This window comes from Pseudorca crassidens, chromosome 7 (assembly GCF_039906515.1).
Source record: "Pseudorca crassidens isolate mPseCra1 chromosome 7, mPseCra1.hap1, whole genome shotgun sequence".
In the NCBI taxonomy this organism is placed as follows: Eukaryota; Metazoa; Chordata; class Mammalia; order Artiodactyla; family Delphinidae; genus Pseudorca; species Pseudorca crassidens.
Genome location: NC_090302.1, coordinates 8647662 through 8667093, shown reverse-complemented (window position 1 = coordinate 8667093; position 19432 = coordinate 8647662). Strand labels below are relative to the sequence as shown.

Below are 19432 nucleotides of genomic sequence, written 5' to 3'. Positions count from 1 at the left end.
TGGTTAGAAGAGGCCCCTGGCTCCTGGCAGACTCCTGGTGCTGGCTGGCCGGCCAAGGCCACCTCTGAGAGGAGGACATGACAGCTGAGACCAGGGGCTGCTGCAGTCAGAATCGTGCAACACTTCTGAGCCGTCTTCGTTTAGAATATGGACGAAGCACGAGATCACTTTCTTTGTGAATTTAAAATGATCATTTTCTCAAATATCTGTTCTGTCGATCCTGGTTTCACACATGTTCCTTCTTAGCCTTTCTCTTCTCCTCCCACAAACACTGGTTTCCCGCCTTCTGTCCCAGGCCTTCCCCCTTCCCACTGAACTTACAGCCTGGATGTCTTGCCCACTCCCGGGGCTCCACACACCCCTGTGCTGACAAGTCCTGCACACCTGTCCGCAGCTGCCGTATCTCCCGAGCACCTCACCCATCTACCCAGTGGCCCGCAGACATCAATCCCAAACTGAGCTTCTCATCGGCCCCCCCAGCCTCCTCCCTCCTTGGGGAGGAGCACTGGCCTCCACTGATAGTTACCCCCGAATCCCCCTCATGCCACTCAGCCGGTCCACCTCCTAGACACCTGTGGCTCCCATCTCTCCTTCCCAGCCTATGGTCTTGACCAGAGTGAGATTTCTAGTGTGCAGATCTGAGCATATCACCCCCTCTCCTAAAAATCTCCATGCCTTCCCTTCATTGAGCTCTAGGTCCCTCTGGGCCCGCCCCCCCGCTCACACACACACACACACACACACACACACACACACACACACACACTCTCTCTCTCTCTCTCTCTCTCTCTCTCTCTCTCTCTCTCTCTCTCTCGCCACCCTCAGCTCTTCAGCCTGGCTGGCTCTCTGCAGTTTCTCGAGTAGGTCCTGTGTCTGTTGTCCTGGGTTCCTTCTGCCTGTACAGCTGCCCCTGCTGGAACTCCTGCGCCAGTCTGGAGGTCTGACCCTCCGGGTCCTCTCTGACCTTCCTGTGTTCTCAGGTGCCCTGATCATGGCTCCACTGCTCAGCAGCCCCTCGCCCGACCCTTCCGACCGCAGGTCCCACACCGTTGAGATGCCCACAGGGCGTGCGAGGCAGTGTTACTGTGAAGCTTGCATCAGATCCTGTGTACAGAACACTGAGCACAGCATCTGGAACCTCGTAGGGGCTTGATGAATGTCAGCCGTCACCACCACCACCACCATTATGGTCGTGGTAGTTATTCAATTGATGTATTGAATAGTTCTTGCTATCACCGTATTTATTTATTTTTTTCCTATCCAAGCTTGTGTCTTTCCTGGGTGTAGTTATCTGGTTGCTTGTCTCTGCCCCCACTTGAGTGTAACTGCATGAAGGCAGAACATCAGCTCTAATTCAGAGTGGCCGTACCGCACCTGGCCCGGGGGTTGTTGAGGAAGGCGGGAGGCTGCTGTATTGTTTCCTCCTCACAGGCAACCTGCCAGGCCAGACCACTGCCCCCATCTTGCAGATGCAGAATTCAGGCTCAGAGGTACGAGTGACTCGCCCAAGGTCACTCAGCCGGGAGGTGGCAGATACCAGTGGGAGCCCAGGCCTGTCTGCCTCTGGATTCCACGTTCTTTGCTGTCGCCATTCATCATCCTTAATCCTGTCCACTCCAAAGCCACTATTAGAGGGCCCTGTGCTCTTTTCTCTTCCAGTCAATGAGTGGTCTGTTGGGCAGCATGTCAGTTTCTTGAGAGAAATGTAATGAAAACCAGATTTCTTTCATGATATCTCGTTCCCCAGTGACTGTCAGTTCTCATATGTTCCAATAAAACTGCTAAAGAAACAGCCACTTAAAGATTATTCATGGAAAAATTTTGCAGAGGAAAAATAGAGCAATCTTCTGAGATAGTCAAGCCGCGTGGTCAGTTTTTCCAACTGTCCGTGCCATATCGGGCTGGGCAGTGGGGACCACACTCTGCTAAGCCAGGCCAGGGCCAGGCTCATTATCACTGCCCCCGCCCCAAGGACAGGGAAAAACAAACTTGCCAGCCCCCCGCTCAGAACCGGTCCCAGAAGACACGTGTCCCTGGTGCTGTCACGTGGTGGCCCCCCCCAGGCCTTGGGGCAGGAACATGAGGCCTTTCAGTAGCAGAGTGTTACTTAACGGTCAGAGAAGCCACCTCCATCCCTAGGTCCCAGCTGAATGGAAATTCTTCTTCGGCGTCAAACCCGGGCTGTTGGTCCGCAATGCAGGGATGGGAGTGTCTGAGACCCAGGGCAGTCTGAGCAGCCTCAGCGTGGAGCCTGGGCCTAGGGAGATCACAGCCTCTTCTGCTTGCGCCCCACCCCCCGCCCCCCAACCCTTCCCTCAGCTGGCTGGAGGGGCATCTGAGGCCAGGCATGCCTCCTGTCCAAAGCAGGGAGAAGAGGGGGGCGGATCTGGGCCTCGGCCTGGAGGGAGAGTCAGGAGCTGAGTGGGAGAAACCAAGGGTGAGTCCGGAGTCTTGGGAGAGCCAGAACTGGGGGTCAGAGCCAGGATGCAGGAACCACCGGAGACAGGTGGGGAAGGGAGTGGATCAGGAGTGAGCAGAGGCTGAGGAAGTTCCCAGAAGAGCTCTTGCTGCACACACGGCCGGTTAAAGGAGCAAACCCAGCATGCCTCTGCCACGTGACCTGGTGTGCCTCCGACACGAGGCCGAGGATAGCCAAAGTATCAACTGCACAGGAGTCATCGAATTCAGACACTGAAGTGTTTACACAAGCCTGGCACACAGTTGCTGCATGATAGATGTCAGTCTCCTTCACCTTCCCTTCCTCGGGAGTAGCAGTTGGACCTTATCCATCACATGTTGCCTTCAGGAAGTGCCTCCTGCTTATCAGATCACCTCAGGTGTGTCACCGTGTTCCTCCTTCCCAGGTTTCCACTAATGCCTGACCTTTGAACTGCTAGAGCTCCTCCCCCGCCACGTGGGCCCCACTCGCCACGACCAGCACAGTGGTGTAGCCCTGGGCCCAGGTCCTGCGCATGGTAGATATAGAAGCCCTGGCTCTCTTACCTGCAAATCAGCCCTCCTCGGAGGACCCGCCCACAGCACGGGGCCCCAGCCCTTAGCATTCAGTTATCACCATTCTTAATACTACGACACCACCAGTTCAAACCACGAGGAGGAGCCAGGCGATCTGACCTTTATCATAATTTCTGAACCTGGGGTGGGAGCCAGAGTGACTCAGGCGATGAGACTGTAATCCCACGTACATGCAGCTGACAAACAAGGCGCATTCCACCCTCCGCGTGGATACATTTATTGAGCAATGTGTGCAAAACAGAAACAAAGCTGGATGCTCCCATGCTTGCCTCTCCTCCCTGCAGCAGCTACATGAGATGTTTCACCTGGGACAGGACTTGTTTTCATTCCATCGCTTTGAGCAGAAGTTCTTCACTGGGTGCCCGTCAGAATCACCTGGAGATCAGCGCCCCCAAACCTCCCCTAGGCCAGCAGAATCAGACCCTCCTGGAATGGGCCCAAGAAACTCCATTTCTCACACACCCTCCAGATGCTTCTGATACAAACATGCCCTGGTTAAGAATGACAACCTCGAAGAAGCTGATGGCGGCGTGGAACCCCTCACAGGAAAATGCACACATACACGAAGCTTAGCCACAGTCCTCGCCGGCTCCCATGGACCCTCCCAGGGTTGGTGAAGTCCAGGCCACGACTCTCTGACTTCATTATTATGGGTTGGTCTGTCAGAGCCCCGTTCTTGAGATGCCATATGCAGGATGGAATTGGTGGTACCTCAGGCAGCACCCCCTCTTGTTACCGAATTATGTCGTGTGGACCCTGCTGGAGCCTTAGCCTGAGCTCTCTGTCTCAGCAGAGGGGGGTTATTTTTTCCATTTGGGTCCCAATGGGCAAATGACGAAACAGAAGCTGAGATCAACACAGCACAAGCTTTATTCAGTGGCCAAAGAATGGAGAAGCAGGAACTAAATTCACAGATCAATTAATTTTAAAGAGTAAAGACAAAGGGAGGAGGAGTGAGGCTAATGATGGGGAGACGGATGCATTCGTCTGCCGGGGAAGGGACGGAACTTTTTCGAGGGAGTGGGGTGCCACCCCCTTTTTATCCTTCTTTGGTCCTTAATGTCCAGTCCCGGCCACCAGTAGATGTATCATTTAATGTGCTAATGTAGTCAGATCAACATATAATGAGACTCGGGGTCTGTTGGAAGTCAGCTTCGTGCCATCTTGGTCCCAGCTGGTTCCATGTGGTTTTTTTCTTTGTGTGTGTGTGTGTGTGTGTGTGTGTGTGTGTGTGTGTGTGTGTGTGTAGCTTCCTTTATCATCTGTGGACCCTTTAACTTAAAGATTTATGTTCACTGCTGCTAGAGTCGGGGGTGTTGGCAAGTTTTGAGCAAGGACACTCCTGCTAACAGAGGAGGTTGATGGGTTTTGAGCAAAGACCTGGAGCTGCTTTGGCAGCACCCTCTCCTGCCACCTGGCCGAGAGGCGGCGTGATGTGGTGGGGCCTCCTCGAGAAGGTTCTTTGGGCTGCAGACAACAGAGGCAGACTCTGGCTGGGAGGCTGAGCAGCCAGGCCAGGGAAGGCCAGGGGCCACTGGGACTCCCTTCCACCTCGCTTTTTGCCTTAACCGTGAGCCTCTCTCCGTAGACCCACCCGCCTGCTCCACAGGCAGGGAAACATGGCCATCCACCGTATCTAGGTTTTATTTCCCATCCCAAAGAGAGATTGTCCTCAGACATTTTCCTGGCCCAAATCTGAAAATCCTGGGGAAGGTGTCTCCCCCAAGCCGAGGTCAGGGGCAGGGCCACAGTGGCGCTGGTCTGGGGTTGGCTCCCCTGTGACCCCCATCGGGAGGGGGCGATTTCTGGCAAAGGTGCTGGGCAGGTGGTCCCAGGTGCCCCCTCTGTGCATTCACAAGGCCTAGACTTGACCCGGATTCCACGACAACCAGCCCCCTGTCCTCGAGGCTTAACCTCCTGAGCTTCTGCTTCCCCATTTGTGAACCAAGGCTAATAACGGACCTCAGGGGGTGTTGTGTGGGTTAAATGTGAAGGCACTGCAGGGCTGTGGCAGACACAGATGATGCTTAAATGGGGTGATCAGAGGAGAGTGTCAGAACGAGGGTGTCGGGAAGCCCAAGGCACAGCCCAGCTCCCCCGGCTAGAAACAGTGGGGCACTGTAACCGCCCCTAGGCCTGCAAGGGTGCAGGGAAGCAGCGGTTACCAAAAACAGAGCAGAGGGGGCCTGGAGACCGCACCTCTCGGGTGACCACAGGAGAGAGCTGCAGGAAGCAGTGCCCTAGCCTCGCTGTCCTCCCTTCCCCTGTCTCTGGCCCAGGCTCCCCATCATTCTGAGCTGACCATGAGCCAGACGGAAGGGTGCCCACTGACCTAGGCCCCGTAGTGCAGCCCCCAGTTCATGGCACAGGGTGGAGAAGGACGGATCTGGAGTCCAACACAGCCCCTTAGCACAGTGCCTGGCACAGAAAGGGTGTCCACTCATTTTTCAAGTATGCTCGTTTTAAATGACGAAACATTTATACATAGAGAATACCCATTGTACCTCCCACCCATGTTTAACAGAAGTTAACATTTTGCCATACTTTCTTTATATTTTCCTAATTAATTACAGATAGAGCAGAAGTCCCTCTCACCCCATCCTTTCCCTTTCTTCCCTATGGAGGTGTCTACTCTTCTGATACAGTTTGTGTTATCCTGTGTAAGTTTTTGTGTTTTACTACAGGTATGCCTATATACAAACATATATACCATTTTCGGGTATGTTTTTAAAATTTTACATAAAGGGCATCATGCCATCCACATAAACATTCTTTTGCAACTTGCTCTTCCAACTTAGCATATGCTTCTGTGATTTTATCCGTACTGATACCTGTGGATCCAGTTTCTTCATTTTTTCCTGCTCTGTAGAATTTGTTGAATGAATAGACCACAGCTCACTTATCCATTTCCCTACCGAGGGGCATGCAGGCTGTTTCCACATTGAACATCATTGTAAACGTGTCCCCTTGTGCATGTATGCAAGAGTTTCCTGAGGGCAGACACCCAGAATTGGAATCCCAGGGTCATGGTGATGCCATGAAGGCATGGCATCTTCACCTTTACTCAGCATTGCTAATTGCTTTCCAAGTATTTGACACTCAAATGAGCCCCAAACTAGCATTCCTGTCTCTCCACACCTAGCCAACACTTGATATTGTCACGCTAATTATTTTTTACAGTCTAATGAGGTGAAAATGTACCTCGTTTTTACTGTAATTTGCATTCCCATTAGTACCAGTGAGGTTAAGGCATCTTTCCCTATAGTTATTGGTCATTGGGGTCATTTCCTCTTTTGTGAATTTCCCCGTTTGTCTCCTTTGCCAGTTTTCTGGGGGTGTGGGTTTGTCTCTTTCTTACTGGTATTTGAAGTTCTCTATAAATCTGAACATGAACCCTTTGCTGGTGATGTGGGTGACAGATACCTTCTCCCAGACTACAACTTGCCTTTTAACATTGCTTTTGCTGTCTTTTATTTATTTGTTTGTTTGTTTGGGTGCAGAAATGTTTAATTTTAAATGTAGTCAAATTTATTCATTTCTTTTCCTTTAGGGTTTATGCCTTTTGTTTCTTTCCTTTCCCCAAGGTCATAAGGATTGTCTGGTTTTTTCCCAGTAGTTTTGCATTTTTGCTTTTCACATTTATGGCATTAATCCACTTGTATAATATAAGGTAGGAGGACTCTAATTTCATCTTTTTCCACGTGGAAGCCAGTGGTTCTAGCCCCACGTACTGAAAAGAGCCTCCCTACCCTCTGAATTGTAATGCCGCCACCACCATGAAGCAAGTCCAGGTTTTCACTTCTGATTCACTGAACAGTTCTCTGCCCATGCCCCAACTCCAGACTGTTTGAATTACTATTGTTTTGTGTTCGGGTCTGATACCGGGTAGGGCAAGTCCTGTACTATTCTTCTTAGGATTTGTCTTGGCTACTTTGTCCCTTTATTCTTCCATCAGGATTGTAAGATCAGCTGAAATGACCAGGTATGGCAGGGATAGAGCACCATGCCCCTGACCGTTTCAAGCAAGGAAATGACATGGTCAGCTTTCCATTTATCAAACACTCATGAATCTGTATGGTGGTTGGATCTGAGAAGATTAGACTGGTTGCAGGAAGAAGATAAAGTGTGGGGACCCAGACCAGTCGGTGACAAGAGAGATGGGCAGGGAGGGGTCGTACAAAACCTAGGGGCCTTGGCGATCGTGTACAGCAAGTGAGAAGAGCAAAGCCAGTCACCGTCTGGAAGAAGCCAAGACGACCCCTCCTTCCAGGCCAGGTGACTGAGTGGCCAGCAGGGCCTCCAACCAAGGCTGGAAATACAGGAGGAGGGTCCAGGTTCAACCCTGGCTGAACTTGTGTTATCTTAGGAAAGTTCACATGGAGATGTCATGCCAACGGGTGGATATGTAGGTCTCAGGCTCAGAAAAGAGGAAGGCGGTAGAGACTTGCCTCATCAGCCGATCTGCTGAGTTAAAATCAAATCAAAACCAGGAGCCAAAGAGGGAGGCCTGGGTAGACAACACCAGCTGCTGGAGGATAAGGAGCCCGTGGAGGAGGCAGACTGACGGCGATTGAAGAGGCACAGGGAGAAGCAGGAGCACGTGACGTCACAGACGCCCAGGAAGTAGAGCCTTGCGTCGAGCGATCGCGAGCGTCAGACACCAAGGGTGCTGGTGAGGAGGCCGATGAGCGTTCAACGATTAGGCCAAAAGGAGGTCAGTGGGAATGTCATCAGGAATGAAAACCAGGTTCAGCGACTTGAGGAGTGAGCGAGGGGGTGACAACGGAGTAAGGAGGAGCAGGCCTCTGTCTGAGGAAGCGTGGCTGGCCGGGAGGAGAGCCGGGGCCGAGAGGAGAGCCGGGGCCGGGAGGAGAGCCGGGGCCGCGAGACCTTTTCACAAATGAGAGACTCGAGTGTGTGCACAGGCTGGGGAAGGGGACTGAGTGGCGAGAAGGGGAAAGTTGGGGGGGGGTGACTTCTCAGAGGGAACAGTAGGGCTGGAAGGTGGTCCCGGCTCCCCAGGCCTGGCAGGTAGGCTGGCGTGGACGGAGGTGCACATGGCAATTGCAGAGCCAGACGCGAGGAAGATCAAACTTGACAAGCACAGTTTTCTCATGGCAGGAGAGTGGCATCCTTTGGAGGGGAGGGGGTCTAAGAGTTGTGCAGGGGGCTGAAGGAGGGAGGAGACTCCTGGGGAATAGCTGTTGAACGGAACAGTGGAGACCTAGTAAGGGTGTGGCGGCGGGAACTTGGGGAAGTGAAGGAGAAGATGGGGGTGGGCGTGCGGCGTGGAGGGGGTGCAGGGAGTGGGATGGCAGCTGGGAGCAGGAATTCAGAGCTTAAGATGATGTGAGTTCCTTGCCTTGTGAACCCTCCGAAGTGCCAGAGGGGAGCTAGACTTTCCGCAGTGGACAGGCTGGGGACAGGGGTCATTGTTTTGGACACTAAAATAAGAATGAACCAAGCATGCTGGAGGACATGGGAACCCTTAGGTCACTTGTGGACCTGCACCATCTTGTGGTGGAGGATCTGGAGTCCTGGATGGCCTCGGGCCTCATAGGCCCTCCAGGACGTTCCCCAGCACGGCCAGGCAGCAGCCCCTTGGTTTGCAGGGTGTTTGATGTGCTCCTCAGGAAGTGGCCCAGCCCCTTTGTGGAAACCCTGGCCCCCACTTCCGGTGTCTGGCCCAGGTAGCTAAGGCTAAGTTGGCATCTGGGGTCACGTCCCTTTGAGACAGGCTGGGACCTGGGGCCCTTTGCTGCAGGGCTTGCACCTGGGCAAACGTCTCCTCCAGCAACAGATACAGAGAAACTATAAGGGACTAAAAATAACTGCGGGCATGGGCAGTTGGGGCAAATTATGAACAATAAGATACCAAAAGGCCAAAACCCAACTGCCACTTCTGAGCAGGGTACTACACGTGATCCCTGCACACAGCACCCCCAAGGGGTGGGCACACCCCCTAAGCCACCCCTCCAGCCTTACCCACCCATCCGCCCCTGACCTGACCCCACGAAAGGAACCAGCTCGCCCCCCTTCAGGGAGTGAGCAAGGGAACCTGTTACTTGTTTTCGCTCCCCTGTGAGCATGAGTCCGAGTAAAGCCTTGCCTGAATTCCTCGTCTGACCTCTTATCAGTTTCTGTTGATTAGAGTCCAAGAACCCGTCTTCGTAACACCTTAAACACCTCCCTTCCCAAGCCACAGAAACTAAAGAGTACCACAGTGGTCCAGACCACGCCCCACAAAATATAGCTGTGGACATGGCCAGCATGAAGGATTCTGCCTCCGTCTCTGCATGTGCGGCTCAGTGGGGTTTGTGGCCCCGACCCCCTGGCTCTGATGACCTCCTGTTGGCCCCATGACTGGGGCTGAGGAGGACAAGGTAATATTATCATAATAAAACCAGAGTGAATGCTAACTCTGCACACATTACTACATGACCCCTCCCAACCACCTGCCAGGTGAGTGAATTATTCCCACCTTTCAGATGAGGAAACTGAGGCTCCGGGAGTAAGTAACCCATCCAAGGTCACCCAGGCAATAGCTGAGAGGCTAGGGGTCTGAACCCCTGCCTACCTAGCTGTGCTTCCTCTCATTAAATCCGCTGCTCCCCAGTAAGCCCTCCACACATCCCTTTTTGTCGGATGTGTGGTTGAGAACAGAAAGTGGCCGTGGAAGGGCACAGGGTAAGGGCCCTGGACCTGGACTCAGAAGTCACGCTGTTAAGGCCCAGCTCTGCCACCCGAAGAGTCTCACCGCAGGGAAACAGGCCAGGCTGCTGATCCCCACGTCCAGCCCCACGTCTGTCCACGGCACTCTCCCCCGTATGAGCAGCAGGGCTGCCCAGTCAGGGGGCCACCACGCAGAGCAGGACCCTGGCCCTCCTGACGGTCGGTTGTCAGCCTGGAAGCAGGGAGGGAGGGGTCAGGGTCTTGTGAGTGGAAGCCCACAGGACTTGGGAGAACCTTGCCCCCCATGACAGCTGGGCCAGGTACCTTCCCCCAAACCTGGCCCCCCTCCCCTGAGCCTCCGCAGCACCACCATCACTCTCTCTGCTCTGTTCACAGCCCCTGCCAGCGGCTCCAGTTCTGCGAGGTTCAGCCGGCGGCCCACCTGTCCTGACGCATCTGTGGCTGGCAGCCTCCCCACGCCCCCAGTTCCAAGACACAGGAAGAGCCACAGCCTGGGCAACAAGTGGGTGACTGAGCGAGCACCCCCTGCTCCCCGGGTCTAGACGGCTGAGCGTGGGGTGTGGGCTGAAGGGCTGCTGGGAATGCCGGCCCACCGGACCCTCCCCCGCCCGTCTGGGAGTCACTGATGGGCACTCGCGGCGTCCCGGGCTGGTGCCCTCTCCTCAGGCCTGGCACGTGCTCAGGAAGAGTGGGGGCATCCGCGGCAGCACAGCCTGTGAACTGGTGACAGGGTTCCACGGGCTCGGCAGCCAAGGGAGGAAGTATGTGGGGAAGGGCAGGGAAACAGTGGAGGGATTCCAGGAGGTTTGCCCAAGCTCGGTTAGTGCCTCCTTGTGGAAAACCCCAGAGTCCAGTGGACACCATGACTGTCATCCAGGGAGCACTAGGTGTCTCATGGTGCTTGGGTACTGGGGCTCAGAGTCTCTGCCTGCGAATTGTTGCAGAAAGCCTGCAGAGCAGTGAGCCTGCTGCTGGTTCACCCAGCTGTGTGGGGCTGACAGCTGGGGGGCATGCATGGTCCTCAGCATGGCTGGGGCAGCCATGCCCATGTCCCCAGGGTGTCGGGCACAGAATCCTGAGCAGTTGGGTCCCTTCCTCCCTCTCTCCCCCCTTCCCTCCCCCTTCCCTCCTCCCTTCTCTCCTCCCTTCCCTCCCCCCTTCCCTCCCCCCTTCCCTCCCCCCTTCCCTCCTCCCTCCCTCCCTCCCTCCCTCCCTTCCTTCCTTCCTCCCTCCCTTCCTTCCTTCCTTCCTTCCTTCCACCATTAAGACACAAGCCTCAACCAGCCCAGACCAGCCCTGGAGTCACTCACAGGCTAGAGGAGAAAGGGTTGCTCTCCAAGTGTTTGGGGCTTGCTCTGTGCTGGACGCTCTGCTACGTGCTTGTCCAGCATTCTCTCACTGAGCCCCTGCAGGCCTCCAAGCTAGGCGCTATATGATACACATTGTAAGAACGAGGCTGGTGAGGTTCGACAGGTGAAGTACCTTGCAGTGGTGAGTAAGGCTGGAGTGAGGATTTGGACCAGGTTTGTGACTCCAGCACCAGACGTGCTGACCGCAGGGTCACACTGTCCCTTCGCTTGTGTGGCCCCACGGCTCACCAGCACCATCCGCTCACTTGAGCCTCACAGTCATCCTGGGAGACAGGCAGGGCAAGTATCGTGAGGCCCCATTTGACAGATGGAGAAACTGAGGCTCAGAAGAAGGATGTGACTTGCCCAAGGTCACATGGGGAGATAGGGCAGAGCCTGGACTTAGACCACGGTTCTGGGTGGAGGTCTTTCTCCTGCAGCTGTGCCGTCTGTTCAGGACGCCAGGGCAGGTGTAACCACTGTCACTCCCTAGATAAGGAGCTTTGCCTCTTTCTTCCTTTCCATTTTCCAGTATGATGTGTCAGTTGAGTGTAGTTGAGAGTAAAAGTGCGACATTCCCATCGGAGAAAGCGAGGCACCTGCTGGACGACAGCGTCCTGGAGTCGCGCAGCCCCCGCAGGGGCCTCGCCCTCGCCTCCTCCTCTGCCGTCACCAATGGACTCGCCCTCGGTAAGCGTCTCCGGCCTGCACACCACAGCGGGTGGGCCACAGCCCAGCGTGTGTCTGTCTCTGTCACCGTGCAGTGCCCGGTGGCCCCTCACCGCCTGCAGAGGGGGCTCCCCACAGGCGTCACCAGAGCTAGGGAGGCCTTTGCTTCCCAGCCTCCGAGGCTTCACGAAATGCCCTGGGTTTGTCCTCATCCTGCTGGTGGCCCTGAGAGTGGCAGGCAGGCTGGACAAGGACCTGAGACCCGCCATCCTTGGCTGGCAACTGCCGAAGCCTGGTCGCTGCCCCCGCGGGGCTCCGTCCCTGGGGAGCCACGGCCCCCGCACGTAGGGCAGAGGAGGAGGTGCTGCCCAGGGACCGCAGCGGGGCGGCCACCAGGTGCTCACTGTGCCCCTGTCTTCACACTGAGAAGCCAGAGTGAGGGAGGGTAAAAAACTGATCTGGGATGAAAGCATATGTCTGAACTTCAGCCAGAAATGGTGCTTATGTCCATGGAAGGACAGAAACTGGGGCCAGGAGGGGAGGGGTCAGAGCTGAGGATGGCGTTGAGCTCTGGTCACAGGTCTGTCCCGCTGCAGTGTCCAGGTCACCTGACCAGGTCACCTAGGTCATTTCTGCTGTCAGACAAGCGCACTCTCCGCTGGCTGTGTCCTTTCAGTGTGCCCATGCTTCTGTAGTCTGTGTGTCTGTCTACTTCCCTTAACAGGGAGCCCTCCTGGGGCTGGCAGCAGGTTAGTCGGAGGCCTGTAGGGTGGAGGGCCCCTGGGCATGGGACGGAAGAGGGTGGTGCGGACAGGACAATCTGGCAGGAATCTCACATCCCACGTCCTCCTGAAATGAGGCCCGTCTCCGAGGCAGTGCCACTGCAGGGAGCAGCTGTCTCCTACCTCCTGGAAAATCTGTGACAAGCAAGGTCCATGTCTGCCTTCTGTCCAGGAAGGAGGTCATCCCACTTGGACCCGGTTGGGGGTTTATACCAGCTTAGGACAGTGTAGCCTGCGGTTCATGGGTGTGCCTTGGGGAAAGAATTCAGGGTCTGTGTGTTGGGGAAAGGCTGGGATAAACCACATAGGCAGGTCTCTTCCCGGAGACTTTAACGTGCCTATGGGCTCTGGGGGTCTCCCAGAAGGCAGCAGAGTCTGCAGGTTCCCTCGTTATCTGGGCAGGAACCATCTTCCTTGGAGAGTCCTCTGGGATGGGGTTCTGAGGAACCGGTCTGGGAAATGCTGGCCCCAGAGCATTCAGCTGGGCAGCAGAGTGGCTGTTTTACATCCAGGAAACTTTCTGAGCTGCGCCTGAGCCCAGGCCTTTCTATTCCTGAGACAGAAAACTGAGTCAGACGCAATGCTGTCCAGTATCCAGGCGGGAGATCACCAGGCAGTTTGGTTCTCGGCTCTTCTACTCGGGAAACTCAGATGTTTTTCCGTTTGGAGCTGAAAGGCTGGGAGCACGTTACCGTATGTGCACGTGCCCTGCCTGGAGCTGAACTGGTCCCCTCCGTCCTGTAACTCCCAAGGGACCTGAGATCTCCTTTTCCCCCTCCCACTGCCCAGCTGTGGTGTCAGCAGGCAGCCCAGGCAAAGAGTGTGGAACCCAGGCCCCTCCGAGAAAATCTGTCTGCTGTCCTCGTGGCTGAAGCCGGGCCTTGGAGAGTCCAAGTCGGCCACAGGGCAGGCCTGGGGGAGGGCTGGGCCCCGCTGTGTGCGCACTGCCCAGGATCTGAAGGGTGCTCCGTCGGGGCCTCTGTCTGCTGCTATGCAGCTGCTCCCTGACCAGCGTCTAGTCGAGCCCTGACCTTCGGAGGAAGAAGTGTGCTCATTTGGCCCCTGTCTTCACCAGGTGAGGCCTGTTTGACACTGGTTTTACTTGGGCCAGAAGGGAGGCGGTGGTGAAGCCAGGCCAGGCCAAGACAGAGGCCTAAGGGTCCAGACCCCAGAGGCCTGGTGGGCAGGCAGCTGCAGCCCTCAGGGGCAGGAAAGGGGGTGGAGGACCCACCCTCAGGGGCAGGAAACAGTGGGACGGGATGGGCCGAGAGTCAGAAATAGCAGCAGCAAAGCAGAAGCCGAGCCATGCTGACAGCCACAGGGTCAGGAAGCTGTGCCTCCGGCACGTCTGTGCAGCTCGGGGCCCGGGCCCGGTGACCCAGGAGAACGGGCCGCTCCGGGTGGCCCCTCTTGTGCGAGGCCGCCGCACTCACCCATCTGTGTTCCTCTTGCAGGCAGTAGTGAGAGCTCAGAGTTTAGTGAAGAGATGTCTTCAGGGCTGGCAAGGTGAGTGTGGCCTCTGCTCGGCCTCCTTCCCAGGGGGGTCGCTCAGGGCCCGGGGAGCTGGAGACCAGCCCCCCCGACCTCACCGGCGGCCCAGCCTGGTGAGGCTGCCCTGTGGCTCCCACAGGGCAGCGTGCGCAGCCCACGGGCAGGGCTGCCGAGGCAGGAAGGCCGCTGGGCAGGATGGGCATGGGACGGGCGTCCCAGCCCCTGCTCGGGCAGCCCCGCGTATCACCTGGTCCAGAGCTGGCCTGGGAGTCTGAGGCCAGCGCCCGAGGAGACCTGGGTGCAGATTTGGTCTGAAATGAGGGTTCTGGAAACCAGACGCCTGAGAACGGGCCTCGTCTGGAGACGGGCTTGTGGCTCCGCCTGGTGGGGTCTGAGTGCGCTGCACCCCCGTGGCCTCGGGCCTTTGGGCCGACACCTGCCATGCTGGGCACTGGTGAACGAAGGGGACCCTGGCCCGGGGTTGGGCTCCCTGCAGCCCGCCCGTCTGCCCCGGGGATTCACCCCTTGCGCCTACTCCACTTGCTGCCGCTTCCTCTGTGCCAGGCACCAGGTGGGCTCTGGGAAGACAGGGACTCTGCACGGGGAGCTCCCACAGCCTAGGCGCCGCCGAAGGTGAAGGGCATCATGGCGACTTAAGTTCTGAGGGGAGCCAGGGAGACCCAGTGATGCAGAGGCAGGTCTGCACCGTCCCTCAGAGTAGCCCTTCCACTAGCCTGTGTGCAAGGCACACACACACTCACACGGACACACACGCACACACGCTACACCCTCTGCGTACGTGTGTATGTACACACATACACATGCACACTCACGTACGCTCACACAGATTTGGGTGTACATTCACAGTGCAGGCATACATGCCTCTCACATATACACACACTCCTCCTCTGGTGTTGAAGCCGCCTGTCTCCTCAGCCTCCACAATCATAAATGACCAGAGGAGGGGTGAATCCAGCCGTCCCTGCAGGGCAGAGTGCTGTCATGTGGGGTAAGTGATCTTTGCTGAGCGCTCCCTGTGTACCAGGCACTGTCTTGGTCTCTCCCAATCCTCAGACCTAGCTACGTGGTGGTTACTCGTAAAATGTCCCTGTTTCGTGCCTGTGGACAGCAAGGCATGGAGAGGTGACGTGGCGGTCCTGCCTCACCCGCCCTTGGTGGGCAGAGCTGGCCCACGTCCACCTCCCCCGATCACGGGGCCCACTTCATCACCACCATGCCTCGTCCAGAGCCGCTGCGACACTGCAGGGACTGGCCCCACGTCGGTCAGCCAGTCCATCTGTCCTCGTGAAACCCTAGGTAGGGGGCTAAAGAGGGGGAGGGACGACGCCCTGAGCCCTCGGAGCTCCTCCCTCTGTCCCGCCGCAGGCCTCCTGGAGGGATGTTTGCTCTGATTTGGGGAGCACAGGCAAACGGGCCCCACTGCTCTCTCCCTGCCCGCCCCAGGGGGGGGTGAGAGCCAAACAGGCACAGGGCAGACTCTGGATCTGATGAGCAGAAGTTTGACTTTTCTCAGCACCGGTCAGGGGACTCCTGGGGCAGCCCTGAGGAAGGGGGCTTACGGGCGATCCAGCACCTCCCCAACCACGAGCCAACAAGAGGACATGTATCCTGAATAGTACCCACACCTGGACCTGCTCATGGCTCGTTCGTTCCTGCGTTCACTCATCCATTCCTCGTGTTCACTCGTTCGTTCCTTCGTTCACTCATCCATTCCTTGTGTTCACTCGTTCGTTCCTGCGTTCACTCATCCATTCCTTGTGTTCACTCGTTCATTCCTTCGTTCACTCGTTCACTCATTCATTCAAAGCTGTTTATTAAGCGTTGCTCCCTGCCAGACACCTTGCCAGTCACTGAAGGTGGCAGATACGGTTCCTACTAACCACCCGCGACTGAGCTCAGAGCTGCCAGGAAGGAAGGTGGTGAGAGAACTCCCGCTCAGGGAGATGGTGCTGTGCTCCACTCAGGGGGAACACCAAACGCTGTAGCGTGTCTCTTCTGTCTCTTTCACTTAGGATCTAGCATTAGACCCGCTCTCCATCTGAATGTCTCTAACAGGACTCTGGGTGGGCTTTCTGGCAAGCGCTGGTCTCACAGACAGCTGGCCTGTGCAGGTGTCCAGCCCCGCCTCCAGGAGAATGGCCTGTCCCTCACCTCCTCGGGACCCAGCTCCCAGTCCAGCCCCTTCTTGCGGAGGGGAACAGGAGACCACCTGCTTTGGAGGATGCCGGCGGGGCTAGGATGTCCCCTCTGGCACCTTCCGAGACCCAGGGCTGTCCTGACGGTCCAGACGCCAGCTGACCCTCGGCCTCCAGCTCCCGCGGCCCAGCCTCCAGTCTCCATTTCCCTCCTGCACTGGCCTCTTCTCATGTCCCCCAGAAAGAGTCCACTCCCTCAAAAGCATGTGAGCGTTCTAGACTTTCCTGAAGACCCCACGGGAGACTTGGAGGGGATTTATCTCACACGCTTTAACATCTTTGTAAAATATTACTCGTTTCTCTCACAGTTCAGTGACCACAGGTCCTGTTGCTGCCTGGGCCTCCTTATTCCTAACCTCTGCCCGCCCAGAGCCCAGGCCCACGGGACCTCCGTCCACGCCGGCCTCCCCCATGCCACGTTGCCCCTGCTCACCGAAGGGGAACAGATTCCCTCTTCCCCGGGAGCCAGGCCTCACTCTTCCTGGCCCCAGAGACCAGCGACTGCCCCCAAGGAACCTCCCCTCCCAGACCCCCTGCCCGCTGTTCCCAGCAAACGCTGTAAGAACCCGCTCTCCCTGCATCTTTACACGTGCATGGGTGGACGGTGGCGTCAGAACCAGAGACAAGGGTGCAGGAGAGGGCTGGGCCAGTCCCCACAGAGGAAGAGGTCCTGTCTGTTCCAGTCCCCAGAGGCCAGGCTGGGAGAGGGGGGCAGCACCTTGCCCCACAGCCCTGAAGCTTACAGGCCACAACCTTCAACTGACTTGCCCCCCAGCCCCCCAGCCCTGGTGACAAGCTTGGCCTTGGCCAAGAAGAGACATGGAGCCAGATACCAGCACGCACGGCCGGGAGGCCCAGGCCAGTGACCCAGCCGCCGGCACACACCCCTCTGTTGGTCTCAGGGCACGTCATAGTCAGCCTTTGTGCTGCTGTGAACAGGCAGGTAGGACGGTTCTCGTTGTCTGGCCAAGGGTGGGATCGTGTGGCCCATCTTGCAAGTTTGCCTTCCCTGATTCACTCCCCTGGACGTTTCAGCCCTGTGGCCCCCAGGCGTCCTTGGGTGGCAGCCGGAGCTCAGGCTGTGCCCAGTGGTTCCTGAAGTGGCCAGCCTTAAAGAGCACCCGCTTTGGAGCCCCCAGCGTCCCGGGACGTGCCTGGCTGCCCTGGCGGAGTGGCCGCAGCCCGCCACTGTTCCTGCCGGGCCTTCTGCCGCTGCTCTCACCCTCCTGTCCCTAATCCAGCTCTGCCTCAGCAGGTCACAGGGCCCGTGGGCTGAGGAGGGACGGGAAGAGACGGGAGCCCTGAGGTGGCCAGACCCTGGGCAGTGCTGGTCATTTCTCAGCCCCCAGGCGGCCCCCAAAGACCCTCCCTTTCTTCAGAGCCCAGAATGAGGACAGAGTGGTGGTCCTGGGTCAGGGCCCTGGGGAGCCAGAGGCTGGAGTCTCTGGGGAGGGGGCAAGGGTGGGACACCCCTCACGTCCCTGACCTGGTGTTTTCTCACCTGGTCCTGGGAGTGGGACGAAGGCAGGAGAGCCCTGTGTCACATCTGCTTTCCCAGGGAGGCAGGGAGGTGGCCCCGGAAAGGCATTTGCAGTGCATCCTGGATGAAGTGGAATGTGGGAACTGTGGACGCTGCACCAGGCTGGCCTCAAGCAAACCTCAGCCTCCTCAGAAATGGCACAGGGAGCGGGGAGCGTTAGTCGGGCCTGTCGGTAAGAGGTAACAGCTTTACGCCTGCGCTGGCACTGAAGTGAGAACGAGAACCTCAGCCTAGGAGTTAAACGTTTTAAATGAGGTTTTTACAGAGAGCGAAGTGGGTGATGGGGATGAACACATATGTGTGTATGTATGAAGGTACATAATGTCATTCCTCTTGGTTGTCTCTGCTTGTAGAGTTACGGAGAGACTTTATTTTCTTTTTTTGTATTCTCCAAATTTTCTACAATGGGTAAATGTTCTTTTTCACCCAGGAAAAAAACTACATTTAACTTTCTAAAAGAGGGTGTAATCAGAAATGTTTCCTGGTCACTTTTTAAGGGGTGAAATATGAAAGCACGTCACAAAGTTCATTCCGAAATACTCAGCTATCCTTCTGCTCTAGTCTGACGTTGCCAGGCTGTGCAGAATGGCCTTCTCATGTGACAGACAGGCCAAACTATGGGTGGCGGAGAGACTAGGAGGCAGAGGGGTCCTTGGAGGAAGCCCCTCTGGTGGGAGAGGGTAAGGGAGCAGGAGAGGAAAATGCACCAGCCTCCTCAGAAGCAGAGCTGTTCACCCTCCTTCCTGGGGAGGTCGAGCTGCATCAGGGGGCCGGTCACAGCTCACGGACGGACCAGGTGGGAGACAGAGATTCAATCCACGATGCCAGGTGCACAGGGGGTCATGAAGAGGACGAGACGGGAAAGCCCAGCAGGGGGACCCGAGTCAGACTGGGGGTTCATGGGTGGCTTCTGGTAGAGGCAATGGTTCAGCAAAAGCCGAGAACATTGGGTGAAGAGGACCACAGTGGGCCCTCAAGGGGGGTCCTGGGACCTGAGGAGGCTGCGAGGCCTGAGTCGTGTCCAAGGAGGGGAGAGGTGGCCCGGGGAAGCTGCGTGTCCCTGAGTCTCTGCAGGGGGGGTGGGCTCCGTGATGAGCCCTGGTCTCTGAATTTATGAATGTGCCTCTGCAGAGAGAGGTCGTCGTGACCTCTGGACACCGTCAGCAGCGTTGTGGGGTGGAGGAGTGGCCAGGGCTGAGGTCAGGGCCGCCTACTCTCTCAAGGACCTTGGCATGTCTCTCAAGCTCTCTGAGCCTCAGGTTCCCCAGCTCTTCAGGGAGGATGCTCACAGGAAATACTGGACACATAGGTGCAGTTGCTCCTGGCGGGGAACCTACTTTGGGATGTGTATGAATTTCACTCAGTAGGAACTTCTCGCCAGCAAGCAAGAGATCCCGGAGTCTAAGGCTGGTTGGGACGAAGAGAAAATTTCCCGCATGGCAGTTCAGTCGTCATGGGGTGGATGGGCTACAGTGCAGGCAAGTGTCTGCCAGCCCTGCTGGCCTCCAGGGTGACTCTGAATTGCGGGGAAGGCCCCTTTAAGAGGGTGCTGTCGACAGTTGGCCTGTAGGTGCTCTGGGGTGTGGAGGAGGCTGGGTGACACAGTTTCTGCACTGTGCTGTCTTTAGCCTATGAAATCTTCTAGCATCCTTAGGAAGA

The 19432-nt window shown here is 56.8% G+C and overlaps 1 protein-coding gene across 21 annotated transcripts in view; it reads left to right on the top strand.

Moving 5' to 3' along the window:
- The window catches only part of RALGPS1 (Ral GEF with PH domain and SH3 binding motif 1), a 331729-nt gene that overhangs the window by 293110 nt on the left and 19187 nt on the right, over positions 1-19432 (top strand). For 20 of the 21 annotated variants that reach the window (XM_067743274.1, XM_067743273.1, XM_067743271.1 and 17 more), the window contains 3 exons: positions 10102-10228; positions 11608-11765; positions 13981-14032. In XM_067743274.1, the coding sequence (XP_067599375.1) occupies positions 10102-10228; positions 11608-11765; positions 13981-14032 (337 nt within the window). Of the gene's footprint in view, positions 1-10101; positions 10229-11607; positions 11766-13088; positions 13587-13980; positions 14033-19432 lie in introns of those variants that run through there. The other variant, XM_067743287.1, reaches the window with a different exon arrangement.